Source organism: Cystoisospora suis, assembly GCF_002600585.1.
Source record: "Cystoisospora suis strain Wien I chromosome Unknown contig_4056, whole genome shotgun sequence".
Taxonomy (NCBI): Eukaryota; Apicomplexa; class Conoidasida; order Eucoccidiorida; family Sarcocystidae; genus Cystoisospora; species Cystoisospora suis.
Window position 1 is genome coordinate 1046 of NW_027156849.1, and position 22795 is coordinate 23840.

Below are 22795 nucleotides of genomic sequence, written 5' to 3' on the forward strand. Positions count from 1 at the left end.
ATTTTCTTCTTTTGGCGAGACTGGTGTGATCGAGGGTGCGCGCGGATCAGTCGGGGCGGCGGAAACCGGCCTTCAGTTTCCATGTGCGTTTGCGGAACGGACTTTTTTCCTGCCGACGTGGAGAACAAATTAGTCCAGCAGCATGGAAGATGGCACGCGAAGGNNGGGGGGGGGGGGGAACGGCATAGTGACGCAATTATCTGGCTGCGGCAAGTCCCAACCCATGTTCCGGCACGGACAGTCCAGACGGCATTCAGGAGAAAGAGCCGTGAGCGACGCACGTCGCAATGCCATCTCGAGACTGTCCGTACAGGACGTTCCTAGATAGAGATGTTGTGAGCTTCTCAAGTGTTAGCTTTTACCTCCGTCAGTGGTAGACAGTTCCGGGCGTTCTGTTGCTTTGGAGCTCGTGTCACGTCGAGTTGAACGTGTCCACCTGGCTTTCTTTGGATTCGTGAGGCTGACTTCCTCAGAACTATTTGGCTGCCTCGCTGATGCCACGAGGTGCGACAGCTCGCGGTGAATTTCAGGATCGGGTCCAAAACGACGAGCACCTCCACAACAGAACCCGATGAGTGGCGTACACAGTCTCCGTTGGTGAGGTGCACGGGAAATGCAGTGGTGGCATTCACGCTTGAAGCCCAGCTGCCCCGCGAAAAAGACTTCCAGTTTGGATCCGGATATGAGGTGCCCGCGCCTGTGGGCCGCTATCGCCGTCAATGGAGCTTCAGGTTTCGTCGTCACCGATAGTTGTTGGAGCTGAGACAGATTGTCACCACAGGGTGGCACAGTCGTGGCACTTACGTGTGGAGGCCCAGCCTGCCCCCTTCAAAAAGACTGAGTTTGGACTCGCATACGGGGGCGCCGGTGGCTGGCATAGCCGGCTGTGGTCCTCCCGGTCTCGTGGTCAGCAGTAGCTTCCGTAGCTGAGACGGATTGCCACCTCAGGGTGGTCACAACACCAGCAGTTCTAGGTTCCGCGTACCAGGCGCTTCCAAGCTGTCAGCTGTCTGCACGGGGTTTAGAGCGGCTTGGTGGATGGTAGGCGCCGGAGAGCTGCAAATTATGAAGGAAGGGAGTGCTTGTGTGGATTTCCTGTGGCTTCTTTGCTTCATTCCCCCAAACCTGCGGTAACGAAAAGCACAGAAACTCCGACCGAGCGGCTGGAGAAGGTTCTCGTTGCAGCTTTTGTCTCAGATGACCCGAACTATAGTACAGGCTGTGGTTGATCCCAGTTGGCGCGCTCGCCACTGGCTTCCCGCCAGACGGCCTCGGACCCTAAATAAGAAATTGGGCAGGGGGCGGGGGCGCACTTCGGAACCCCAACATGTTGGCACGACTGAATGGTCACAGGGACAAACGAGCGGGAGCCTGCCGGAGTCTTGGCTGCTCCCAAGCTCGATTGCTGTGCTAGTAACCATGCTATTGTCTACACTCACCCGCTACTCTAAGAATATGAATCTGACCGGACTTGACCTGGTAGGCATACGGAAACTGCGTTTTAAGCGAGTCTGTCCGCCTCCTGAAAGTTCACGGAAATCTAGAACTGTCTTCGTGTGTTCTCAAGATAGAGCTATGGAGACGCACTGTTCATTTTCACACGTTTCCATTGTGGTGATGTGATAGCAGAGGTTATTCTGTGATGAAACCCGCTTACACTACGCTGACCGCTGACAACTTTGCCCTCCTGTAACTGCTACTGTCTGCAATTCCTGGACCGAGAACCGCGACAGGCTAGGGGAGATGCGGAACTCAGAGCGACGTGTTTTGCAGAATGTGGCCTCGGGCAGATCGCCTGCGCGGCAGACACATAGCTCGTACATGCGCACTACTGTACATCTGCGGACATTTCCGGATTGCGAGAAGAGGGTCTGCTTTTCGCCTTCGTGAATTCTGTGGCTCGAAACCTGGTTCGCCTGCACATCGCTCTCACAGGCAGCAGCATTCGTGCGTAGAGGGCCGAACCTCCTTGTTGGGCCACCTGCGGCGACCGTCACACTTTCGACAGTTGGCAGACTGACTACCGGACGCCTGTAGCACCAGGATAGGAACGGATGTGCTTACTTGCTCAGGACTGGCCACGTGTGTCTCCAAACCCAGTCGCAGCCGTTCTGGTCTTCGTCCTTTTTCTCTTCGTACGGCGAAGTGACGTGTCTCCTACTCCGGACGCTAAGCAAGCATTTCCGCAAGCGCATGCCCGACAGCTGCCTCGAGACAGCGAGCGAACCTCACTCCCTGTGGTGGCAGGGACGTCTCGACTTCGTCTATGGTAGACAGATCAGGTACAGTTGCGTTTCCTTTCCAGCTGTACTGTCTGTAAGCGGTCAATTGGATGGCGGATGCCCATGGGCACGTGTGTCACATCGCTTCCCGGGCCTGCCGTGCGACGGACTGCCGTGGCATCCCGTTTTTCTGCGATTCGCTGTTTTTTCTCTTGGGCGTTGTTACTCGTAAGCTGTGCTTCTCATTCTGTTGTGCTCGCCATAAGGGCGCGTACATGTGGCTTGCCTCACTGCGTCGTCTTGCCGCGTTGTGCTGTAGGATGTCCCTCTTTGCGTGGTGGCATATTTCCACTCCGCACGCTCTCCCGGTTGGAGTCACCCGGATGTGCCATAACTCGAAAACGAATGGTTTCTGCTGCCAGTGTATCCTTTTTCCGAGCTTCGTGCTGCAAGTCCGGTGGTCGTGGCTCGAGAGTTTTCACGTGTCTGTCCTGGCAGGGTGCCGGGCTTAGCGCCTGTGAACAGCAGACTCCACTCATTGGTTCAACCCCCCGCGGGTGCTCTTCGCGGCTGACAAGTACCGAACTGCGTCTCCGAAGGGCCTCTCACTCTGCGCCAGCCTTTTTTCTGACTCGACGGTACCCCTCTTGGCCGAGCTGGTGCTGTCTGGATGTCAGACCGAGCACACACCGCCTCATGCTGGCAACTTGTCGATTGCTAAGTAGAACCGGGAAGTTTTACTGCTTTCCCGTGACGGCTGGCTCCCCGAGGAAGCTCTACGGACCAGGACCTTCGGCCTCTGCATGCTCCACCACCACTCCGCCTTCGCCCCTCCGTGCTCACAGTGGCTCTCCAGCCATGGGGTTAGGCTCGAAGAACAGCCCTATGCCAGTGGCAGACAGGCTTTATGCACTTCGCCAGTTGATGAAGGATCGGTCTTTGGATGCCTTCATCGTCTACAGTGGAGACGCACATGGCAGTGAGATCCCAGCAGCGTGCGATGAGAGGCGGCAGTTTCTCACGGGTTTTGATGGGAGCAGCGGAGTAGCCGTAGTGACGGCCCGAGAGGCTCTCTTGTGGACTGATGGCCGTTATTTTGTCCAAGCGGAACAACAGCTGGATCCCGCACTATGGACACTGATGAAGCAGAATGTCCCGGGTGTTGCGAAGGTACAGGAGTGGCTCGCGAACAAACCCGAGGGTGAGGCAGACTGGGCGTGGGAAGAGAGGCAGTCTGCTACCAAGGGGCCACATACGATCCGCCGCACCACCATCCTACTTGCAGCCTTCGCATACGTCTTCGGCCCGGGGTTCGGGCAAGGGGCAGACGGCTGCGGTTTTTGCACACGTGCAAGGCTCTCCCGGTGTCAGTCAGCACTAACGGAATTCTCAACACTGGAGGGTCAGTTGTGTGGTAGTGCATTTGCTGCTCTAGTTTCACGCAGCAGTTGGATAGAGCCCGGCTCTTTGCCATATCAAGTGAACTGTTTGCGTGGAAAGCGTGCCGGCCTCCTTTCCCAGCTTCTGGGTGCCGTCACAGAAACAATCTCGCGGATGGCCGTTTCCAGACCCGCGTCGGCCGGTCCAAGCGTAGCTTCGTGCCCCCGGAATAACTCTTGACTGCGGGGCTGAAGCTCAGAGTTTTTTCGACACTGGTTCTCAAGCCCTTGCTGGGCAGACCATCTCTTCCGGGAGGATGGCCGTCCTATCGAGAGAACAGAGGTACTCACCAAGCGCAGTCCGTTTGCCTTTTTCATGCAGTGAAACGCGTAGGTGTTGAAGGGTGCTCGACGCCGATCTCCGAATACCGCCAGCTTCTCCGTTTCGGCTTTGTCCCTGCGGCGTCATCGTCTGTGACGCTGACGGCAGCAGGAGAAGAACTACTTTCGGAAGGCTTCGAGACGGGGCGGCGGGCCTCAGATGGCGACAGCAATGCAAAGGAGATCGTAATCCTTTCTGAAAGTCTTGTAGACCGCGTCTGGGGAGATGCCCGACCTGCAAAGCCGTCTGCGGACATTCATGTTCACCCTCTTCAGTACGCAGGTGAGATACGGCAGAATTTTGCAAAGAAGTGTTGGTGGAACTAGCTCGGGCAATCGTGGTTTGAGTCTGGCATGTTGGTCCAAGCGCTTTGCCAAAGAGAAAAGGTGACATCGGCGGCCTCAGCTTGTAATTTGCCGTCTTCACAGCCCGGCTTCGGGAGCGGAGGCTGTGCGATCTTGAGGTGTGCTTACCGGTTGCAACCCATCGTGAGTTAGTTAAGAAATGTTTTCAACGGTACCGCCGAGTCATCAAGGATGGGCACATAGCAAATGCACCGGTCCGTATGAGACTGGGACAGTACTGCCTGAGTCGCCTCTCAGGCCGGACTGATGCACTCGCCGCTCACAACTGTGAAGAAGAGACCGTGCGGAGGCTTTCCTCCGTTCGGGACGTGCGCAGGCAACAGCCGTTCATAGCTCCGCACGATGTTAAACACCAGGCCACGGTGGGCACGTGTACACTGCTACATGGAGGCTCGGAGATGCCCACAGGGCTGCTATCACCAGCGCGTTGGGGGCTGTTCCGTGTTTCGGCCCTATCAAGCGGACCACTTACTCGGACCTGGCGGTCGAGGAACACGGATCCAGGCGGGATCCGTTCTTGGTGTCGTTTACAGGTTCTTCCATAAGGCAGAAGCACGGGCAGATGCTAAAGGAAATGAGACGGGCTCACTGCGACGTCCTGCTTCTTTCTGTAAGGCAGTTGGCTCTTTTTAGTCCCCCGTGGATGCATGTTGGCCCGCGGCTTCAACTCAGAGACGTCGATGGTCTGGAATTTTCCTGTCCATGAGGCTGTTTTCTATGGTGGCCAGTCGTCATTTCCCCGCGTAGCGTTCTGAGACTAGCAACGTTTGCCGGGAGGCTTGGCCCCATGTCAGAATGCGAAGGAAGCGCATCGAACAGAGCCGCTCAGGCTCAGGGCTCGCTCCCTCTACGCGCCCGGCGACTCTTTAGCGTGCACTCAGGTCCAGGCAGAGGGCAGCTACTCCTGAACGCTTCAAGAGACAGCAGTTTGCGAAAGGTGCCGCTTCTTCCCTGCGCTGAGGTATTCTTGGTGGTCCGCGCAGTTTTCGTGTCATCTGTTGAGGAACTGTGTGGAATGTGGACTCAGGTGTTTTTCTGCCTGCCACGGGCTGTGGCCCGGCGAAGTTCTGTGATTCAGCCAGGTGTCGGCGGGAGGGTGGGAAAGCCTAGCAGAGTTCGATCGCATTCAGCAGCTGAGGCGGGCAGAGGGAGTTCTCCATCTTTTTTTCTACCTATTACGAAAAGGCCCACTAGCGGCGTTAACTATCAGGGTAGTGGCATCGATTAGGGTGGTCTTTTTTTTTTTGGTAGAGAGTCATTTGCAGGGGTCGCGTCTCAGTGTCATGCTTGTGCGGACTTGTGTTTGCCGCGTCTGCAACAACTCTCTTTCGGGCTTCTTTTTCTTTACTCATCTTTTGGCTCCTCACTTTTCCGGTCTGGTGGTGATGCAGGCACTTGACGACATAGCGTGGTTTCTGAACCTCCGAGGCGCTGACATCCCCTGCTCTCCTGTTTTTCTGTCGTACTGCCTCGTTGTGGACTGCGCGTCTGCCGAAGCCGTGGACAGAGACTCCACTGCCGCTGTTTCCTCGGGAGACGTTCAACCTCGGAGCGCCGGGGCCGCCGCAGGGGACGAATCCCCCACTATTGCCGTGTGGGTGGTTCTGTCGGCTGTAGCATGTGCGTAGCTTCGAACGTGCCAGGAGGGCCTGCTCTGGACGTAGAGATAGCTTCTTGCACCACTGAAGAACGAAACGTTGCGGGTACTCCGTTGAACGCGCTCAGGCGTGTCTGGGCAGCCCGTGCGATCTCGGTGGTAGTGACTACAGTGGGACACAAGAGGCTTCGGATACGCCAAAGCAGATGAAGTGGCGCAGGGCTGTGCTGGTGTGTCCTGAGCCCCTAGTAACTTTTTTTGGACACGGGTACACAAAGCATTATGACAGCTCAGTCGCGGTACTGCTGTGTCGAAGTTGTTCATTCTTTGGAGTGCGACGAGGTACAATGACTGCGTGTGTGTTTCCTGCAATGCAAGGCTGTACACGGATGAAGAGCGAATTCACGGTGAAGTCGCGCAGCATCTCTCAGGCGCCGGGATCCGCGTACGCCCGTACGAGATGTTATGTAAAGACATTCGCCACGTCTCCCGGAACAAAGCGTCCTACATACAAGCCATGCTTCAACTGCCTCCTCCCCACTCGAGGCAAGGAAGGGTACAGGTGGTAGAACAGGCTGCGGTTTTCGATGGAACAACACAGGGCAGCTCAGCCAACCACAGCACAGCGGCCCGCATGCTCTGGCTAGATCCAGCAGTCAATGTGGAGGTTTTTGCGACTGCTACGGAGGGTGATAGCCGGGTTGCGCTCAAGGTGACACCGGCTGCGAAGCAAAAGGTCGGTTTTTCATATCCTTGTAGGCATCGTGTGATGCTCTTCTTTTCCTGTGCCTAACGAAGTTCTCTGTAAGCAGTTGTGTTTCAGTCTGATAAGCAAAGCTTGAGAGAGCGTATCCGAGCCGTCACCGACCTCAGCAGCTTTCGACAACGTACTCGGGCATACTGCTCCCCGCATGCTGCGGCGGCGTCCGGACGTGTTCTTTCAGACGCGTGCGTGGACGTAATGTCAGGGCGAAGCGTCCGCAGCACTGGGCCACTGCAAGTCTGAGATCTGGATTGGGCAATTGCCGGCTTTCCCGGCCAGCTCTCGGCACTGCATGCGAACTGCCTCAGTTGTTTTTTAGGTGCCTACGCCTACTCAGTCAGTATGTCCTTTCTGTATGATTTTTGGTAGTGCGGTAGGACCTAGTGCAGGCGCGTAGCGGTCTTGAGTTGCCTTAATTTCTGGTTGCTCTTTCAGGCGGTCAAGAACGCAGCGGAGCTGGAGGGAATGAAGGAAGCTCACATAGACGACGGCGTTGCCCTGGCAAAGTTCTTCACCTGGATCAGCCAGCAGGCACAGCAGCCGTTGCTCCATCCTTTCACGGAGTGGCATGCTGCCCAGTTAGTCAACACTTTCCGGTCTTTGTCGGTGAGTAGAACGAGCGGGGAGAGTGAAAGGGGTCTCCAGTGTGGTCCATTACCACCATGGAGACCCCACGTTGTAGCCCCTGCGATGAATGTGACGCCAGTGGAGCGTCTGGGCGACTGCCTTCCCAGCCCACTTCGCCAACTTAGACGGGAAACGCAAGCGACAAACGACACCTCTGCACCACGGGCTAGTTGTTTCATGCTTTAAGGGGTCATCCGTTGATTTCACGCGAGTTGTGGCCGGATTCGAGGGGTAACTGCTCCCAGCAAGCGATGCAGGTGATGTCTAACTTTAAGGGAGTTGCCATTCTGTGTAGCTGCCGCTGTGCGAGAATCCTTTCGATAGGGGAACGGCGTGCTGTCGTAGGCCCGTCAATCTGCCTCCGAATAAACGAAGCGGCCGGCTCAGATTGCGGGACGCAGACGGTTAGGCCGTTCTGAGGCAGCTTCTTCGTGCTGTCTGGTCACGCCGGCGAACAAGAGTCATACAGTGGGCTTCGCGCGGCGATGCTGACGCAGGGTCGCAGGGTCTCTTTACGGAGGGGTCTCTAGTACACTCGTGCGGACCTGGGCTACTGCCTCATAAAGTGCGACGCAGCATAAATTTGCACTTCTCTACAGACTGGATGAGAAGTTTTCGTTGTCGGAGGCACGAGCGAAATCAGCTGAGGGAGAGGCTTCCGTATGCGAATGTCGTGTTCTGCCATCTCAGTCATCGTTCAAAGGTCTCTCTTTCTCCACTATCGCTTCCGTCGATGCAAATGCAGCTGTCGTGCATTACAGGTCAGGAAACGCGCTGCACCTCCACTCTCCGCATTGCACGGAGCTCCTTGTGTCTGTCGAGGGCGTCGGCTACATTTCTTAGGTGTATGCAGACGCCGAGTCTACGGTGCACCTGACCCATTTGTTGGCCAGTCTGTGAAAGCAGATCGGTTGTAGGAAACCGGCTGATTACAAAGGGCGTTCCCCTGCAAGGCCGCACTGTCGGGAAGAGTCCAGACATGTGTTTCGGCACTTGCACAGGACTACACTTTGGGCTGCTTCTGATTGGACCTTAGATACACTCGCCTCAGATGGCCAAGCTGGAGGCCTCTTGGGATGCGATGTCTTGGCTTGTTACGAACGCTAGCGCCCTGTTTAGAGTTTTTTTTGTTACTCATGCTTCGTTCCGTGGCGACTCAACCTCTCCGTATCGTGGTCTGCTGTCTTGGAAGGTGGTAGTGCGCAGTCACTCTATGTCTAGCACTTATGGCACTTGCGGAAGTAAACGCGGGAACTGAGAGGTTTGATGTAGGTATACACGGTGCGTGCTGGATTGCTCTGCGGCGCAGGCCCACAAAGGGGAAGAGTGCACCGTTGACTACTTCGTCTCTTTTCCTTCTGGACAGCGGTGCACACTACGCCGTCGGGGGAACAACAGACGTCACGCGAACGGTGCACCTGAGCACTCCAACAGAAAAGCAGAAACGTTACTTCACTCTTGTCTTGAAGGCAAGTGGCTATTGCGTGTCTTGAAGCGCCTGTTGCCGCTTCTGTAGTCGTGAAACGTGGGGTGGCAGTGTTCGTGTGCTGTGCGTGGAATCAGCAATACACTGTGCCAGTGTAGTCTCTCTTATCCTATTTTTGGGGTGGAGTATTGTAAGGGTTCTTGTCCACCGATGGCGCACGCCGAGGATACAACAAAAACAAAGTCGTTCTCCCACGTCATATTCGCACTCTTTGCGTGTCCAGCGTTTTGCTGTTGTCTTCTTGCCATTCGAGAGTCCGGACTGGTTTTGCGTCGTCTGTCCACGAGTTGCATCATGGCTTTTTAGACACCAGTCTCCCGCCGAGGGGGAGGCTCAGTCCGGGGTGACAGTGGGGTATGAGCAGGGATTTTCTTGTATCATGCAGGGGGAGACATACGTGCGACGACCAAACAAGTCGGGAGTTGCACAGGAGCAGGACATGAAGTTGTCGCACGAGTGCACGCACTACAGCTACCGGAGCAGGCGCTTCCGATTTGTAGAAATGAAGTACCCCAAGGCTCCTAGGCGCTCAGATGGACGAACCGCAGCACTGCAGCCGTGGTATTGCATTTGTGAAAGTGTGCACGACTCACTCGAAGAGCATAGGAGCCCCTCCATGTTATTGCCGTCCCATGTGTCCAGAGAAGCTGTAACAGGAAAACGGTGTTGTTCACCGCCTGCAGGCGGCAGCCGCGGAGCAACACCGGTGCACCTGCTTCCGCTTGTTGGCTACCCAAGTTTCACATCGGTCCATACTCTTGAAGTTGTTATGTATCAACAGAAGTTGTGGCCCTGTTCCGATGGTTATAGCGTACTCTCTTTCTTTGTCAAGGACACTAGGTAGTCAACGATTCACACGCAAGCGGACAAGTGAAGCCGGCCGTGCACGCAGTTGCTCTAAGGTTACCGATGTGGCGCAGTGGCCCGGTCCGATGTACGGAACATACGATTTCTCTCATTCGCGAAGCGCGCTTTTCCTTCTTGTGTCGTAGGGGTTCATTGCTCTTTCGCGCCAGTCGTTCCCCCAGGGAACACGTGGACCGCAGCTCGATGTTTTAGCCCGCCAGTATTTGTGGCAATCTGGCCTCGACTACCGCCACGGTGAGCTTTCGGGAATATGAATGCAGGCAATCACGTGGTCGTAGTGAGCTTCCAACCACCCTTGTCGGTCCTGCTAAGTTACCACTTTCGGCCTGGAAAGCAGCACAGACGAGCTGTTTTCTGCATGCGGTAGGACAGCTATGCGTGTAGCTCGGCGTGACGGAGAAGGGCTGGTTTGATACGTTACGGGGAAAGCAGTCGTATATGGGGGGACACTGTTTTTCGGTCTCGAAGGCTGTGTAGCTGCAAGTTTGCCGAGAGGATCAAGTTGCTCGTGGTGCGTCGTCACAGCTCTTTAGTGTTTAGTGAATTTCGTCCCAGCACGTACTTCCCTGACTAAGCGTTGTACGCTTTTTCATCGTTCGTTGTCCTTTTTGGGGGGGGCTTCCAGAGCCCCCCGCTTGCTGGGTCCCCTCTCAATCTCGATGCAACTTCGCCGTATTTTTTTCCGAGCTGAAAAATCAGTTGCAAGCGTTCCCGATTGTTTCCCGGAGACGGTTGTTCTGAGGGAGGACATCAGCTTCGCCACGCTTGGCAGAACAGCGGAGTATTTTCCAGCGCAGCTATGAACCGAGGGCCAGCCACAAGAATATAGTTTAGTTTCCATGTATTCTAGCCTGAAAATCTACGGGAAGACATGGTGTGAAAGGGGGACACAACTGCATCTACGCTGCTGTGTTTTCAGGCACCGGCCACGGCGTCGGGAGTTACCTCAATGTGCACGAAGGCCCGGTTGGCATTTCGCCGCGACTCATTGTGAGTTTGCGAGAAATACCTCACTGTTTGCAGCTGAGGGAGGAATGCTTGTCGCCGTGACCAGTTGGGGGGATTGCCGGATCCGCCTTTTTACGACGAGGCGGCCCGCAGTTTTTTCATCCCGAGTGGCGGGCGCTGCCTTAGCAGTCTCCCACTTAGGAGGCGCTCTGTGTGGCGGCCTTGTTTGTGCTTAGCGGCGTTGTGGGTGAGCGGGGAACTACTGTGGAGTACTGTCACGTGGTCGAGTGATGTTATTTGAGCAGCATTCTGAGACGCCCGGTATGCGTAACGGTCAGGGACTAGAAAGCTGTGCTCCCGAGTGAGTGCGCGCAGTGCAGCATGTGTGGACGTAACAGTGAGAATATTCCCAGTCGGTCCACTTGCCTCTGCGAAGACAGTCAAACTGTATCGGCCAGGCTTTCAGCTTTGCTCGGAGTTTCACGCTGCGCCGTCACGCCGGTACCAGTCGTCCTGCGTACGCGTTACCGTGGAGGGGGAACCTAGCTTTCGCCTCCGGCGGGTCGACCGGGGAGTTGCGGAACGGGCCCGGATGGTGCGCCACAGTCCGTATTGATCTCTTCTGTGTCAATCGCTACGGCAGTTCAACAAAACGACAGAAAGCTCCGCAGCCTAGTTTCAAACGGGTAACGTTCATCCGGTTTCCGTCCGGAAGTCGAGTCGAATGAGTGTCGCAGCGGCAGCTTCTTTCCGGCAGCATGTCGAGGTGGGGAGCTACGTCGGCTGTCATCGTAACAGGGGACTGGTTCAACTAGGTGCAATCTACTCAGATATTGACTATGTTTGCGACTCTGGTGTACAGTGCCAAGCAGGCGAGACGGATCTGGCTGAGGGCAACGTATTGTCTGTGGAACCTGGATACTACGAGAAAGACAATTTCGGGATTCGGATTGAGAATCTTGTGTACATCACGAAGTACGTGAAAGGCCCCCAGATGCGGCATGGTTTGGTGTAGTCCAAACTGAGGAAGACTGGTCGGGGTTAGTCGGACTGACATACTGGCACTTTGTTGTCCTCCAAGGATCTTTCTCGCTCAAACGAAGCCCGGGTTATTTGGGGTGCTGTCCGGCCAAGTAAGGCGCAGCGTGTGAAGCGGAGTCAGTTTTCGAGTTGTTTCTTTTTTGTCCGCGCACGTGTCTGTCTTGATTCCCCGCAGCTGGTTGCGGAGTGTCTCCTCGGGAGCCCATAGAACACCAGCTGTGGGGGGAAGGACAGAAAGGAAATCACGCTTAGAAAGAAATTATGTGTCGCATCTGGATCCCTCGTCCGGTATCGCTGCTGCGTGAGGTTTGAACAACGTACGAGTTCAGACGTGTGTTTTTCTTTACTTTCTCAAGAGCGGCCCCGTCGGACGACTTCGAGAACATGAAGTTCCTTCGGTTCGAGCAGCTGACCATGGTTCCGATTCAGAAGGAGCTTGTTCTCCTCTCGCTTTTGAACAACGAGGTACTGGTTGTGCGCACGTCACCGGGCTGCGTTGTTCCCAGCACGCCTCTCTGCCGTCGTTTCAGCTAAAGATAACACGATATGGGGGTGCTTTCGATTAGATCGGATTATTCCATCCAGGGATTTCAATACCGGTAAAACGTATCACATGCCTTCTTCTACTTTGAGATCAGACTTTATCTAACAGCTGCCGTTCAACATGTATCCGGTTTCACATACGCCAATACACAAAAGAGTGGAGCTTCTCCGGAGTGTGCTGCATTACGACCTTTCCTTTACTTCGTCGGGCTAGTCTGGTGGGAGTCTATGTGTCCGGTGGTTTTGTGGGTTTCTTCACTTCACCGGACAGCGAGTCAGGAAGCCGGAAGAAGCTCATTCATCGTGTCAGACTGTTGTGTTATCAAGAGATATTCCGTTCTCAATGCGGGCGCTGCGTGCGACATAGCATGTACGTGAGAAGGGTTCACAAGTCGCACACAGGGGAAAGGGGGGGGGTCTTCACATTAACTGCGTGCATTGACTGGTTACAGTGCAGTGTTCCTGTGTATGTCTTGCCGTTGCTGCGTCGGTTCAGGAAATCCAATGGCTGAACTCTTATCACCAGTGCGTGTGGGCCAACATTGCTCCGCGACTGCAACAAGAGCTCCATCAGGGGCCGCCGGTTCCGATGAGCCTATGGGAGGCCGCAGACATTACAGTTACCCCTCCGAGTGCTGAGCAGACACTGCGGTGGCTCGAAGCAGCTACGGCCCCGTTGCCTCTCCACTGAAAAAGCGGAGGTCTACGGTGCCGCTTGCTTTTTCAGCGTGTGCACCGAACATCGAGTGGTGAGGTGTTGTTCTCAAAATGTTTCGGCGTGTTTGCTTCGTGACTGCGCCGAACAACCCACCTGAAAATAGTTGCTTCACCCAGATCAACTTCAGTTTCGGCTCTCTCCGAACACTGTGAGATCAGTCTGGGCAGCATGGGGAGACCATCCGTCGGGAGAGTTTTGTCGTTTGCAGATTGAGTCTCCCACGAGTGCCTCGAAGAGCCAGAGCGCAGTCTGCAACCTTCTCTTGTGAGCCTTTCTCCCGGCGCGTCCATCGCCAATGCTTCTCTGCAAGCTTCGGGTTCCGGACGTCGCGTCTGCGGAAAACCGCTTTGAAACGACCAGAAGCAGAATCAAGCGTCTAGCCAAGACGCGAAGTGCCACCATGAAGCAAGTCGGAGAAAAGGCGAAACTGTCCGAGCGTCAAAAGCCTCCCGGGTCGCGTTTCCGCGGAAGATGGTTCGCGTAGCCGGGGTTATGTGGAAGCGCACAGGAGACAAGGGGCCTTCCCTATGTTCTAGTCTGCTCTCTCGTATTGTGGAGTGGCTCGGTGGCCGTTTTCTAAGCCAGCTGCAGGAGAATGGTCGTGAACACAGAGCTCGCGTTGCACGTGCCCCAGCGAATATACGCACCTCCGAAGCGATACAGATGGGACGCTATGGGGACAGACTCCTAGCTGTAGGGCCACTTACCGTCACAACTGCGTTTAGAGTAGGGAAGAATGAGCACTCTCATTGCCCGTTGGAACGCTTTTATGGGGTACTCCGAAGGTTCATGGATCGCGACTTGTAGTCGTTTTCGAACGCGGACGTAAATACCTCAGTGTCCCAGGCCAGCCGGCGCTCGCAGCGGGCTCCAGACGAGAGTGGAGAAACATGCAAGCTAAAACGAAATGTGAGGCAGCTAGCGGGTGGTGTACAGTCTGTTAACATCCTCAGATGCCGGGCGTCATCTCCCGTCCCACCAGTGAGGCGCTCCAGGCGAGCAGGGACTGAGTTAGGTGGCTCAGAGAAAATGGGGTTGTCCGTATCTCCTGTTGGGGACCGCGTACAAGCAAAACACAGGCAGAGCCACCAGCGCCTGCGTAGAAAGACGGAAACTCCAAACGGAAGTGCCACTGTTCGCTCACGCTCACACCGAGGTGTGACATGCCGGTCACGGTCGAAGTGAGCATCCTTGCTCCGCGACTACGTCGGGAACTGTGAGTGCTGCACTACGAACGGTCCGTCGCGGGCGTTTTCAACTGGAGAGGCCCACACAGAAAGGACAGCAGATGCCTACTGCAGCAGGACAGGTAAACTGATGTGTAAGCACCTCAATGACCGAGCCCGCGACCGAACCACCCTGCCAGGCCCTACGAAGTTTCTGCACCATGGCTGGAGGTAACCTTAACCGGAGAGTGCCGAGTGTTAGTGTGTCTTGCCCCCTCTCCATAGGTCCGAAGCTACCCTGCGTTAGCTCCCGTCAAGGCTGACCATCTGGTCAGTAGTACAGCTTTAGCCCAGAGGGCTAACGTCACACCGTCGCTCCGGCTACAAACTGTTGCAGATGAGCCAACATTCTTGAAAAAATTCATGAGCGAGCTGAGTCGGGAATGGCTAGGAGCCAACTGGCTGTATGGCTGGGTTCGGTGCACGGCTGGTTTTGCCTCCGGGCGAATGTTTGACCCCCGCCGTCTCCGCTCTCGGTAACATAACTATTGTTTCCGCACGCAGATGCTCCTCCTGGGGACCGAGGAGGACATCTGCGGAGAAAGGTTCATGGAAGGACATACGAGAAACATGTCTAAAAATTTCACTGGCACACTAACATTGTTTGGCGCAGTGAGACCGAGGCGGTACAATCCTGTGTTTACTGCCACTACGGAGGACCCCAGATGGTCAGCGCAGTTACTTGTACTGTCTCGGTAAACGAGTCAGTCGTTCTCTGCGCATTCGCTTCGCTTTGTGATACTGACATCACCTGCCAGCGCCACACTAGCTGCTTTCAGAAACGCCGTTCAGTAGGCTGTCTCCCCGTGCCGGACGGACGGCCGGGGCCGAGGTGACAACGGTTTTCCTTCACCGGGTCGCCCTGCAAGATTTTACGAACACTGCTGATAGACCTAGAGTTCCTGGGTGACTGACCTTTTCTTGCGCATCGACCGGAATCCGTCTGAACCCTCGTGATGCTAGGATAGTTTCCCAGTGAAATGGCACGTCTCGCCTGAGAGAAGACTGCATCCATTCGAACCTGCTTATTTGATATGTCGCCGGAAACCTTCTAGTTTCCACGATTCGAACCGCTGGCAGCATCTGGAGAACCTCTCCAATAACGCACTTCTGTCGAGCGCGGACAAAATCATCCTCAGTCGCCCAGCTGAAGGAACTCTCCATGAGACCCAGGCGCAGGATACGCAAGTCCCCGGCAGCCGAATTGCAGCAGTTCCATAAAAGTTTCAGCCATTCCCCGTAACTCTGTCTCCCTTGGCATACTTCGGCGGGGTGAAACTCAATCCCAATTATCTTCCATGCACTTTTTCTAAACAGGGTAGAGAGCAGATCGAAAGCAGGGCCGTCAAGAGGGTGTGGCATGTGGAGGACGAAGGGCCTCTGGGGTCCCAACCGAGTCAGTAACTCGGTTACGTCTTTCTCGGTGTTGCCGCAACAGTGTCGGACAGCAGCTATCTCCACGGTCGGGAGTCCAGTCGTGCTGACCCCTATGAGGCAACCATAAGCCCGAAGTCGCCTCGAGTGGTGCGTACTGAAATGACCCCACACCTTGCAGTCAGATAGCTCGAAGTTGATTCTTAGAGGTGGCTCTTCGACGGTCAGTCGTTCCAACCAGGCATCTCCTCTATCTTTCCACGGCACCAGCGAGTGCTGCTCGGACGCCCTTCCGGGGGGGAACTGCCCACCAGACAGTAATACTCGGCCTTCAAGAATGCAGACACTCCCCGGAAAGAGCATCCGCGTCTGCCGCGGTGCATTGACTAGGTCCTCAATCGTCCCTTCGTCCCAACTCAAGGAAAACGCTCGAAGCCTACACGGGGCTCCCGTGGTGACGCTGCCCCGCGTTTGCAATGGAGAAGGGTACCTGAGTCGGTTTTGTTGTTCGAGGAGTGCTGGAAGGCGTAAGGCCTCTTGGGGATGCTGAGAGATTGCGACACGGACCTCTTCCAGTTCTCCTCCTTGCGACTCAGACTTCAGTCGCCGCAAAACTCCACTGACACTGTCTCCCAGAGCGTGCGAAATGCTCAAATACTGCAGTTTAGGCATCACTCTCATAAAGGCGGCAACGTCATCCTCAACCTGTCCACCGCTCAACCAGAGTTGCCGGCAGACAGGGAAGTAGCCTCCTCGGAGGATCCCGCAAATGATATGACTGTCGCTGCTGATGCCCTGGGCGCGATTCCTAATGAAGAGGCGCTCCAGCTTCTCAAACACGATGGCCCCTTGGTCAGCCTTGTCGCTTCCTTCGCAGTCTACATTGAAAAGCCAGTCAAGAAACTCCAAAGTTTTCAGAGAAGGAGCGGCGCGGACGAGCAGCTGCTTCAAGACGCGTGTGCGGAGAAAAGGAGTTTCGCTAGAAAAGATTATAAGGTGCTCAAGCTGCGGCAGGGAACTGACTGCCAAGATGCGTCGAAAAAAGGAAGAGGGCAGGCGGGAAACAAGCAGGGTGTTAGTTCGCCGGGCTGGCTCATGGGGTTCCCCGCACCCGGATAGGCGGGGATCAACACTACGAGCAGGAGTCCGTTTTACGTTTCCAGGAGGGGTAGGTAAAGGTACGTCATTTGAGCAATCCCAGTGAGCTGGAAACACAATAGCGGGAGAACACCTGACCAATAGCTCTGCTTCGTCATCGATGAACGAGCGCAGGGAGCGGCACACGAGACGCAGAAGAGGTAACTCGTTAATATACAGGTACGAGCTCAGGAGAGGAAGTACTTCCTGGCCTTCCATCTCGGCTGGGGCAGTGGGGGAAGCGCCACATGCTCCAGTGTGTCCAATCTGAGAGCTGGACGGCAGCCTATCCCTGAATCTGAGGCGGCCTCAAAGGCGGCTTACAACAGTTTCTCTTCTCAGTTGACAAGCACATGGTGCAGCACGAAGCAGCCAAGTGTTCAGAAATCTCGAAAAAAGAAGCCTGACAGCTCCCTACCTGTGTCGCTCAATTGGCCCAGGTGGTTCTTCCACCAACGCAGTCAGGCTTCAAGGCGTTGCTCATGCCAAGAAAGTTGACAAAACGCTCCGACGCAACAGGAACTGGGAGCCCTCGCCTCGGGAGACACTACGCTGGCTCACGGTTCTGCCTGCCGGGACTGGGAACACAGTGCCTGCTGGTTCTGCTGCATGGCGAGGACAACAGCACGCGCACATGCAGCAGCTATGGGTTTCCCAAAGCGCGTGCGCTGCAGGGCTGATAGGCGCCGCAAGTATGGAGGCAGATGCTTACGTACGGTCAGTCTACACTTTGCTTCACCGGGTGGAAACGCTCCCGCCACCAAGCCTCACGCCCTTTTTTCCCCGGACGATGGCTCTGTGGACCAAACGCGCGAGGACGTCTTGGTACAGAAACGCCATATTGAGCTGTCCGCGTTTATCGGTAGACTTCTAGTCGCCTGAAGAACCCCGTCCCCCGCAGCTACTGAATCCGTCCTTCTTTCGGACGAGGTCCTGGTTTGCTTGCTCGCGTGCCCTCGATAGGGGAAGGGTAGCTGATAAAACGTTTCCTTCCTCGAGAGCAAATTCCCGCCACTGTTACCGGAAGCGCGGCTTTTGAGCTGCGCTCGAGAACTATCGTCGTCGAGACTCCGGACAGCGCCCTTGGCACTTGAGTTATCGTTTTGGTCAAGACACGCCAAAAATGACTAGCTGTGCAGTCAGGGTCTCCGGTCGGGCACCACAACTAATCACGTACGCCCAGGTGATCGCCGCGGGGACTACCACTAAGTGCTAAACTATGCAGTGCGCTCACCTGCGACACTTTGGTACAAGACGTCTCAACGGCGAGCCTTCTTGGTGAAAGAAAAGAAAGACTTTCCACGGGTCTTTCTTCATTCTCAGCAGGCTTGTGCGGTTCAAGGAACACTCTCCGGTAGGAATGCAGAAGCCGTCGAGGAGTTTTGAAGCTGCCTCTTGTTGTTCAAAGGTCCAGCTGACGCAGATTCCTCTGCTGTTGAGAGACGTGAACGGTTCCCACAGCCGTATGTACGTGCCGCCCGACCCGTACTACGGACCGCCGGGCGGGTCACATCAGACACGGGCACCGCCCGGTCGGGGCGGGCATGCAAGAAAAGAAATAACAAATGATGGTTTTTTTTGCTTGCTTTGCAGTTCCATCGACTCAGCATGGAGACTTCGTCTTTGTCGGAAAGCTAAGGTGGTACGCAGCCGTCCAGGAGGGGTCAATCGTGTCTGGTTTGTCTACAGATTTTGCGAGTGTGGTCCTTCCGGCGTCCCGCCGCATGTAGCGTGCACCGCTGTTCGATGCCGCCGGGGTCAACTCGGGGGCCGGCACTTGCGCAGGGCGCATTGTCTCCTTTACGAAATTGAAAACGTCGGGAACTTCTTCCCTTCACTTTGACTCCCTCCGTTATGTGAAGGAGTCACCAGATTGCTAATTCGTCGTAATACCAACGGGCGGCCAGTCCTAGACGGAACTGCCGCACGCGTTCCGGAACGGCAGTCCCTCTGAAGTATAGGGTCGGCCTTCTTCGTGTTTCCCTACGAGATTTTCAGCAGGCTTCTCCGGACCGTGACTGCGTCTGACAGTCTTGTCTGGCCCTTGTTTCTCTGGATTAGAGCTTTCGCTCGTTACTGTGTACTGCAAAGCCATTACGCTGCGCTCCCGGTAACCGTCCGAGCACTACCGATACAGAGACGAACCGTTACCCCTCCGACGTCGGCGCCTCGGGAACAATCCACTATGAAGCTCTGTTGCGCGGGCGGTGGTAAGAAGGCGGGAGTGGATCAATGGAGCGACCTCAGCAGCGCGGCTTACACGGGCAACGTTTCTCGCATGATGCAACAGCTCAATAGTGGGATCAGTATCAACACGACTGACGAGGTGGGTACTCAACAAAAAGTTTTGATACATTCTTTATGTATGCTCCTGAGATCTTTACGTTCGAGTCCAACTCCGGTGCTGGCACCCCCGGGCTGCTACCACCGCTTTCCTCATCCCCCCAGAAATCGGAGCGGCGAGAACCTGGATGCTACCACTGCTTGAGATACCTTTACGCTGTCGGTGCTTCCTGCCCTCGTATTCCGTAGTTGCATCGCGACTGTGGCTGATGGGTACCATGTGTCTTTCAGAACGGGCTCACTCCGATGCATCGCGCAGCCCAGTCCGGAAGCTTCGAGGCAATGCAGTTTCTCTTGAAGCATGGCGCGAACCCACGTTCTCTCGCGAAGGTGAGCGTGCAGTTGTGCTTTCTTTTGACTTCTGCGCTTTCCTTCTGGACATTACTCAAATCGTAACAGTGAAGGGGAGGCTGCTGCCTGAATTTCAGAAGGGCCTCCGCACTGGTTGTTCTTGTTTTGTGACGTGGTTGCATGCGGTATACACAGCCCAAAGGGTTGTAGGAAACCATAGCTTACATGGCTGGCCGTGCATGCTGCGTTCGAGACAAAGCGATCGCCTTTTCACGGGCTGAGCTGGTTCCCGCGTACGGCTTCTGTACGTGTTATGGTTTCATTCAGAATGGCGACACGCCTCTGCACATCGCCGCGTTCCACAGAAACGCCCAAGTTGTCAGATACCTTCTGGAGACCGACGCGAAGAAGGACATCAATAAGCAGAATACGGATGTAAGTTGGCACGACTGGCACCGAACTGTATTTGTTCACTGTCCGTTCTCAAGAAGGCAGATATCCAGAAGCGGCAGCCGACTGTGTCTCTCTACAAAGACAACGTCCAGGTGACCGCTTTTGTAGACCCTCTTGTACCCACTATGTGAGTGCCCCTTCGTGGGAAACTGATTGTTACTTAGTGATTGCATTCTCGAAGCTACAACGCAAGTGAGTTCCTCGAGCCGGGTGTACTGCGTGACCTGAGAAACGACGAAGTGAAAGCTTTCGGTATGCTGTACTCAGCATGGCATGACTCCCCTCCATGTGGCCGTGTATCGGGGCTCTCCAGAAATTGTCGATCTTCTTTTGGGCGCTGGTGCCGACCCAGATATTTTGGCGAAGGTAAGATTGTCGGGCCGATCCTCTTGTTGCTGCCTCTACCTTCGAGTGCTTGAACGGAACTGGGACGGAGGTAGTTTCTTCTTGTACCACAGCGGGCGTAGCGCTGCTGTAGGGAAGTTCCTTGGAGTTTCTCATGCGCAAATTAGAAACCAGATGGCCTGTGCAAGGTAGCAGTCCATTCATGGCTTCTCGCCGCTGTCGCTTCTGGAGATTACCTGCGGCGCTGCTCACTACGCGTGGCTTGGCAGTTCAAAGTAGACAGGACCACGTTCCGCCTGCACACACTGTAAAAGAAACCGTCGAGACTTGGGTATGCCCCTCACTTGTCTGCAGGGACAGACAGCCGTAAACCTGGCTGAATTCTGGGACAGACAAGAGTCACAAGGTCGCTCTTCACCGTCCGCGAAGCACCACGACACTTTAGTTCTGCTGCAGTCACGGCTCCGAAAGGAGACGATGTGAAGGAGCGTGCGCTGTGAAGGCCACCCCGCGGTGCCGAGGGATAGCACAAGCACGGTGAGGCTTACAGTACCTGTCACCTGACTTCAGTCCGCACCGGACCACTTCAAAACACAGGCCCCGCCATACGGCGTGTCCTGCATGAGGCGTTTTTTGACGTGGGTGGCAGAATTTCAAACTTCGTCTGTGTGACTCCTTGCACATGCAAAAACCGCAATTGTGTGCCCGCTTCTCGCCTCGGCTGCTCGACTTTGGAATGACTATCGGTGGCTTCTAGTGAAGCCTAAGAAAAGAGTACTCCAGACGCACGGGCAACTACCCGGATCCTGGGCACTCAAAAGGACGGCATATTACACGTACGTCACGGCTCATGGGACGCCTCCGACAGTGAATAACTCCTATCCTCTGCTCCGTCTAGTTGCTGTCTAGAATTCCTGAGACACAGCGCCTTTTCCTTTCTTGCCCTTGCTGTGCTTCGGAAGCAGCACAGAGTGGACATGCGGCATCACCCCGCCATTGGCAATGGTAACTCCTCCAAGGAACTTGCTTAGCTCCTCATCGTTCCGCACAGCCAGCTGAATATGCCTGGGGATAATACGCGTCTTCTTGTGGTCTCGCGCCGCGTTCCCCGCCAGCTCCAGTATCTCGGCGCAGAGGTACTCCAACACTGCCGCCAGGTACACCGGAGCGCCGACACCAACTCGCTTCGCGTAACGGCCCTTTTTCAGGTAGCGGCCGATACGGGCCACCGGAAACTGAAGACCCGCTTTCGCGGCTTGTGAGGACTTTTTGCCGCTTCCGGTCTTCTTGCGGCCGCCGGCACCTTTGCCTGACATTTCTGAAGGCCTGGCTTTCGGAGAAGGAATGACAGGTGAAGGTGAAAGTACACACACAGTGTCTCCGTATAAACGCACAATCGTCAGGACACGAGCTTCGAATAATCCGTCTTTCACTGTTGTGGCAGGCGAAACTGCGGTCAGTTCACCCGTCTTGGGTTGGCGTGGTGGGGGATGGTTGGGGGAGAAGCGGGGCCGATCAGGGGGAAGGGGGGCTGGGAGGGAGGACTGCTCCGTGCGTCGCGGGTCGCAAGGGAAGATCGCAGCCTTCCAGTGGTGGCGTGTTTTCAGTAGGGCCCACCGCCTTACTGGAGAACACCAGCTTCGCATGCACCGCTGTCCCACCTTCGCGAGGCTGCCTGATAGCCATGCTGCGGGGAACAGAAACAGCCAGCCAGTGTCTTTCGAAGTATTCGTCATCTGTCAAGTAGCTGCCCACGGTCGACACCGAATCCGGGAGGGAGCTTCTACAACAGCACACGGCGGTGAGAAATGAAACAAGCTGCCCCCCACCTTCCCAAACGTCATCGCGGTGGCCGGCACATTGATTCAGATCGAATGTCCTACTCCAGACTGAGAACTCTAGTGGTTGCAGCCCCATCGTACGAGTGTCATAGCTGTCGGCCTTGTCCTGACTCGCAGAGAAACATTACACTTCTGTATACGGGCTCGCGGTCCACGGAGAGCACAACACGCAGTGAACCACCCAATGCAACACACTGAAGTGCCTGTTCACTGTGTCGGGCCACGGTGGTCGCGCACGACGGCTAATACGTAGTAAGCTAGCATTACCAGCAGCAGACGGTACTACTGTAATGTAGTTTGCCAGTACCGACCAATGGTCCGTGTGCTGCCACGCACCCTACGGTCGCAACAACACGCGCGGGTCCGCAGTGCTCCGGCTTCCTACAGTGGGCGTCCTGTTAATCCCAATACACACACTATAGTGAAACTACCGTGAAAAGGAGACTTATTACACAGTTTACTGCTCTATGGGACGGTCCGAGCTCCCCCTTCGCCCGGGGCGATCGCTGGCTTCCCGCGAACCGTTGCGGTCTCGCATTTACCGGCGTTTTCGGCAAATGTCGGTGCGCTCGGGCGGAATGGGATAGAGCGGTCATGGGCACTTCCCCCGGGCACGGTGCTTCTCCCCCAATCCTCCAAATAAAGAGAAACGTACTAGTAATGTGTCCGCTCCGCTCCCTTACCGCCGCCGCCCAACAACCCCCCGCCCCGTCGCACGGTCCAGCGCCTCCCCGCGGCCACCGCTCGGACGCCCCCCAACTCTCGGCCGACTGCCGAATATTGGCCGCCGCCGCATGAGCGCGGTGGCTTCTGCGAATGCCGCCGGCTACTCTATTGCATTAGCGGT

At 55.6% G+C, this 22795-nt stretch overlaps 3 protein-coding genes across 3 annotated transcripts; 2 read left to right on the forward strand and 1 right to left on the reverse strand.

Annotated features, from left to right (window-relative positions):
• Positions 1–1722: 1722 nt before the first annotated feature.
• CSUI_007595 (creatinase domain-containing protein) lies at positions 1723–13954 on the forward strand. Its single transcript, XM_068067740.1, has 13 exons — positions 1723–3423; positions 3984–4265; positions 4882–4958; positions 5740–5942; positions 6324–6681; positions 7144–7314; positions 8026–8096; positions 8645–8795; positions 9814–9922; positions 10608–10678; positions 11499–11611; positions 12034–12142; positions 12717–13954. The coding sequence occupies exons 1-13, from the start codon at positions 2340–2342 to the stop codon at positions 12909–12911; spliced, it is 2994 nt and encodes a 997-aa protein (XP_067920282.1). The 5' UTR covers positions 1723–2339; the 3' UTR covers positions 12912–13954.
• A 4281-nt stretch (positions 13955–18235) lies between these two features.
• On the forward strand, positions 18236–20737 carry CSUI_007596 (ankyrin repeat-containing protein). The gene is made up of 5 exons (XM_068067741.1): positions 18236–19001; positions 19250–19348; positions 19637–19744; positions 20030–20128; positions 20462–20737. The coding sequence occupies exons 1-5, from the start codon at positions 18861–18863 to the stop codon at positions 20588–20590; spliced, it is 576 nt and encodes a 191-aa protein (XP_067920283.1). The 5' UTR covers positions 18236–18860; the 3' UTR covers positions 20591–20737.
• Positions 20738–20951: 214 nt separating this feature from the next.
• On the reverse strand, positions 20952–21556 carry CSUI_007597 (histone h2a). Its single transcript, XM_068067742.1, has one exon. The coding sequence runs from the start codon at positions 21421–21423 to the stop codon at positions 21013–21015; it is 411 nt and encodes a 136-aa protein (XP_067920284.1). The 5' UTR covers positions 21424–21556; the 3' UTR covers positions 20952–21012.
• Positions 21557–22795: the final 1239 nt, after the last annotated feature.